This window comes from Nicrophorus vespilloides, unplaced genomic scaffold (assembly GCF_001412225.1).
Source record: "Nicrophorus vespilloides isolate i.1.1-1 unplaced genomic scaffold, Nicve_v1.0, whole genome shotgun sequence".
Taxonomy (NCBI): domain Eukaryota; kingdom Metazoa; phylum Arthropoda; class Insecta; order Coleoptera; family Silphidae; genus Nicrophorus; species Nicrophorus vespilloides.
This window is the reverse complement of record NW_017099045.1, coordinates 1-5,217: the sequence shown is the minus strand read 5'-3', so window position 1 is coordinate 5,217 and position 5,217 is coordinate 1. Positions and strand designations below refer to the sequence as shown.

The following is a 5,217-nucleotide window of genomic DNA, read 5'->3' as shown; positions in this document are numbered from 1 at the left end:
AAAAAAAAAAAAAAAAACAAATTGGGGCACCATCTTGTTGGAACAATTTAGCCAACTCGGTTTCTTATCTACGTCTCCATTAATATTGATTAAATTTGACATATCCATACTTTCCAAATAGTGAGCTAACTTAATTACCGTGTAATATTTATCAGTTTTAGCATCATAAACTCCCATCAGAAATGAAGACAAACAACTCATTTTATTATCATGACACCAGCCGCCAAGGACGATTAAATTTGCAGAATTGGCCATGGATCCCCCATATAAGTTCATCTTTGTCACCTTCAGCCAATTTTTGTGTCCTGGTTCATATTTTCCATTGATGTCCTTCAATATTAATCCTTCCAACCTCACTTTCATTATTTCTTTGATATATTGAGCCAAATCGATCGGATTATTAATTTCTTTAATGTTGGAACACATAATCAAATTCGGAATTTCGATTATATTTTTCCACAATATTTCCCTTCGCTCTTTTAATGATCTATTAGTCAAATCTTTATTATTAAAATACAAACAATCGGAAACAAATAAGCAAAGCGAAGCATGATTTACACAGTCTTGACTATGTATTCCGAACATCTCCCCTGATGTCATATCAACCTTTAATAATTCGCAATCTAATATAATATTTTTTCCATGAGGAAAAGCTTTGGATATGTATTCATTTAATTCTTTAATTTTAGGATGTTTAACGGGATTTAATTTTGTTGAAAAATAATTGAATATATTTTTCTTTTTGTGCACTAATTTCTGCATACATGCCATTCGGGAATTTGTTAATGGCTTGTTCAATGCTTTTACATGCTACAGCGACCATGGGTTTGAATGGTTTCATAACAACAATATTCTGAGTCAATATTTCGGTAGATTTGGAAAAACAGTGTTTTAAGGCCAAGGATATACTACCAAATGATAGAAATGAAGAGTAAGCCTCGGGATAAATAGCTTCTAAGATGTATTTAGGTGCTAAATCAATTTTCAAATTATGTCTCATCAATTTTACTATACAATTCACATCTTCGACCGTACAAGAAGGTAAGAATTTTTTAATGTGGTTTACTTGTTCATCCTTCTTGTCGAGTTGTGATAAAAGATAGAAAAATTCATTAACTTGTTCAATTGTCAAAGTTGTTGAACTCGGAGGATCCATTTTCTCATTATAGAAATGCGCAATACTTTCGTTAATGCCATTGGATTTTTCAAGGTGGTTATATATTTCTGATGCATCTTCAACGAATATTCTGCTAAATAATTTTACCAATTGATCAATATTCATGTACTTAATCATGTGATTCTGTTCCGGTAGCAATAACATGCACCACATGATAACGTTTTCTACATTATGACTTCCAAATTTGAATATCTCTGTTAATAATGCGCTTTTATCAGCTAAATATTTTTCTTTTTGTATGTTTACAATGAATTCTCTAAACTCTTCAAATGTGTTATCATTCCTTAAAATAATTCTTGGTATTTTTGTAGTATCCGCTTTTTCAGTTTTATTTGATTTAGTTTCTTCCCTATGTTTACTTGCATGTGGTTTTTCAAATCCTTTGATATTTATGTTTACCGGAAATTGATCGCTATTATTCAAATTATTAAGTTTGTCCAAGTTCGATTTTGGCTTGGTCACAACTTGAGTAAGTAGCTTTGGGAAACATTTATTTAGGGATAAGACGATATCGTTGCATGACAAAAAAGTAGAGTAGGCATCTGGATGGATGGCTTCGAAGATGTGTTTAGGTGCTAAACCAATTTTCAAATTGTGATTGATTAATTTTACAATACACTTTAAATCTTCAATAGTGCAAGAAATGTAATGTAAGAAATATCTCCAATGGTTAACTATTCCATCCTCTTCGGTTAGTTTTGATATGACTAAGAAAAAATTATTAACCTGCTCAATCGTCAAAGTTGTTGTGGTCGGAGGAGCCATTTTCCTATTATAGAAATAGGCAATAGTTTCATCGATGCTATTGGATTGTTCAATGTGATTAAATATTGTTGATGCATCCTCCACGAGTATTTTGCTAAAAAGATTTACCAATTTCTTAATATTCATGTATTTTATCATTGGATTATGCTCGGGTAACAATAACCTGCACCACATTATAATGTTTTCTACATTTTTATTTGGAAATTTGAAGAAATTCGTGAGTAAAGCACTTTTATCTGCATAATTGCTCTCTCTTGTAATGATTTCAAGTAGTTCTCTATACTCTTCAAATGTATTGTCATTACTTAAAATAACACTTGTCTTGTACACTACTTTGAAAGAATGAATGTTTGATTGATGTTCATCATTTTTATTCAAATTCTTAGATTGATCAAAATTAACAGATTTATGTTTCGGTTTGATTTTCTTCTTAATAGCACTTTCAGTTAATGATTTCGAAAGACATTTATTAATGGATAAGGTGATATCACCGCTCGACAAAAAAGCAGAATATGCATCAGTATGTACAGATTCTAAGATGTACTTGGGTTCTAAACCCATATTCAAATTGTGTCTCATTAATAAGACGATACAGTCCAAATCTCCAACCGTACAGTAAGGTAAGAATTTTTCAAAATGTTTCACTTGTTCATCCTCTTTGGTAAGTTTGGAAAGAACTTCAAGAAATTCATCTACCTGATCGATCGACAAATTCGTTTCCGTCGATGTAGCCATTTTTTTAACATAAAAATGCACAATAGTATCATTGATTCTAACTGATTGATCAAGATGTTGAAACATTTCTGACATATCCTGGTCGAATATCTTACTAAATAAATTTAATAATTGTTCAATATTCTTCTTGTAAATTTTTGGATTTTGGTCCGGTAATAATAATTTACACCATGTTATAATATTTCCTTTGAATTTTACACCATCACTTCCAAATGTAAACATATCGGTTAATAAATTAGTTTTATTTGCAACATTATTTTCATTTCTGATGTTTGTAACCAATCTTCTGAATTATTTAAATGTATTATCTTTGTTTATATCATGGCAATATTCATTTAAATTTTCATCCGTAATCTTTGTAAGTGGTTCAGATTTGGATGAATCATCAAATTTTGAAAAACATTGTTTTACTGCAAGAGTAACATCACTACATGATAAAAAAGCGGAATAAGCACCAGGATGTATCGCTTCTAAGATATCCTTTGATTTTAAATTTATTCTCAAATCATGCATGATTAATTTTACAATGCAGTCCAAATCTCCAGCTGTGCAGAAAGGCAAGAACTTTTTAAAATGGTTTACTTGGTCGTTTTCTTCCGTTAGCTCTGATAGAATTGAGAGGAATTCATCAACCTGTTCAATCGTCAACGTGGTCGAACTAAACGGAGCCATCTCTTTAATATAAAAATTAACTATCGTTTCATCAATCTCCATAGTTTTCTCATAATGAATAGACATTTTGGTAATATTTATATCAAATATTTTGCTAAATAACTTTATCAATTGCTCAATTTTCATATTATAAATCATAGGATTTAGCTCCGGTATCAATAATCTGCTCCAAGTTACAATATTTCCTTGAAATTTCACACCATCGCTTCCAAACGTGAGCATGTCAGTCAATAAAGCACATTTATCTACATACTTAGGTTCCTTTCTAATTTTTTCAAGTAATCTTCTAAACTCTTTAAATCTATCATCTTTCTTTGTGTGGTTTCCTGGTATTTTCATAAAATTGTGCTTATTTTCTTCCAAATCATCACTTGTACTGGTATTCACCAATTCACTATTTTCCACTTTCTCAATTATTCGTTGTTGATCGCTTTTACTCGTGTTCCCACCCATGATGCAAGTATTACTAAATAAAATATCTATTTCTGGCTACTTATTGATTATTATTTTTGTTGATTAATTAATCTAATCTATATTATTTCTTATCTAGATTGTTGTACAATCTAGAATTGTATATTTTAAATAACAAACATTTGTAATTTATGAAGATTTTAGAAATATTTATTAGTAAACAATTTTTATTGATCTATCGGCTATCGACCAGAATCTTTCAGCCAATAAATGCTGCATTAAAAATCAAAGAAGTAGAATAAGTTTGAAATTTAGCTAGACAATATATAAGAAGAACAATTAAAATTATATGAAATAATATTTATTTTATTAAATAATAAATATATTAAAATTATTACATATAAAGTCAATATATAATCTATGTTAAATGTGTAATAATTATAGATACCAATTAGTTGCTAATGTCGAAAATGTATCCTTTGAACCTTATATATCAAGAAAAAAATGTAGTCAAACAAATTACTAAAATTAAATTATATTTTTCAGTTATGTATAGTCTGCACTTCATTAAACAACAATTTATTAAAGATCTTTTTTTACATTCATGTGTTTAATGAATCATCAAAATCATGTTTATATTCATGTTTACCAAATTTGATATTGATAATTGTAACAGTATAAAATTTCTCAACACGCCCATCAGACACAAAAACATATAACGCCAATTTGTAGAATTAGTCCAAACCCCAAGGATTATCAAATTTGTAGTATCTGTTACACGTCCACCATACATATGGTACTTTGTAAAATAACTTGCTTAAAATATTGAGCCAAATCGATAGCATTATTAATTTCAGTTCAGAGAACATAATCTTATTTGGTATCTCTATTATATTCTTCAAGAATATCAAAATTGTTTATGGTCAAGTATAAATATATACCCCAATTAAACAAAAGAAGAGTAAGCTTCAGGATGAATAACTTCCAAGTTGTGATTAAGTGATTTATTAAATTATGTCTCATTAATTTTACTATACAGCTTAATTCACCTCTAGTACAAGAAGGTGATATTTTTTAATATGGTGTACTTGCTCATCCTCTTTGGCGAGTTGTGATGGGATAGAGAAAAATTCATTAATTTCTTGCTATTGTTTACTCGCATATGGTTTTTCATATTTTTTTACATCTACATGTACATCTCGAACCTTGCAAGAAAGCAATAATTATTTGAAATGGTTTACTCATTAGTTTTAATAAGATTGAGAAAAAAAATAGCCTGCTCAATCGTCAAAGTTTGTAACGTTGGAGGATTCATTTTCTTAGTACAGAAATGGGCAATAATTTCATCAATGCTATTGAATTATTCAAGCTGATTAAATATTGCTGATGCATCCTCAACAAGTATTCTGCTAAATAGATGTACAAATTGTTCAATATTCATGTATTTAATAAATCCG

General features: G+C 29.3%; 1 protein-coding gene across 1 annotated transcript; it reads right to left on the bottom strand.

Annotated features, from left to right (window-relative positions):
- Nucleotides 1-138: 138 nt before the first annotated feature.
- On the bottom strand, nt 139-3,802 carry LOC108563910 (DNA ligase 3-like; the record flags this gene model as incomplete). The annotated part of the gene is made up of 3 exons (XM_017922726.1): nt 3,550-3,802; nt 769-1,752; nt 139-407 (listed from the first exon to the last, which is right to left on the bottom strand). Coding segments are annotated over exons 1-3 (1,506 nt in total), but the record flags the coding sequence as incomplete, so codon positions are not given.
- Nucleotides 3,803-5,217: the final 1,415 nt, after the last annotated feature.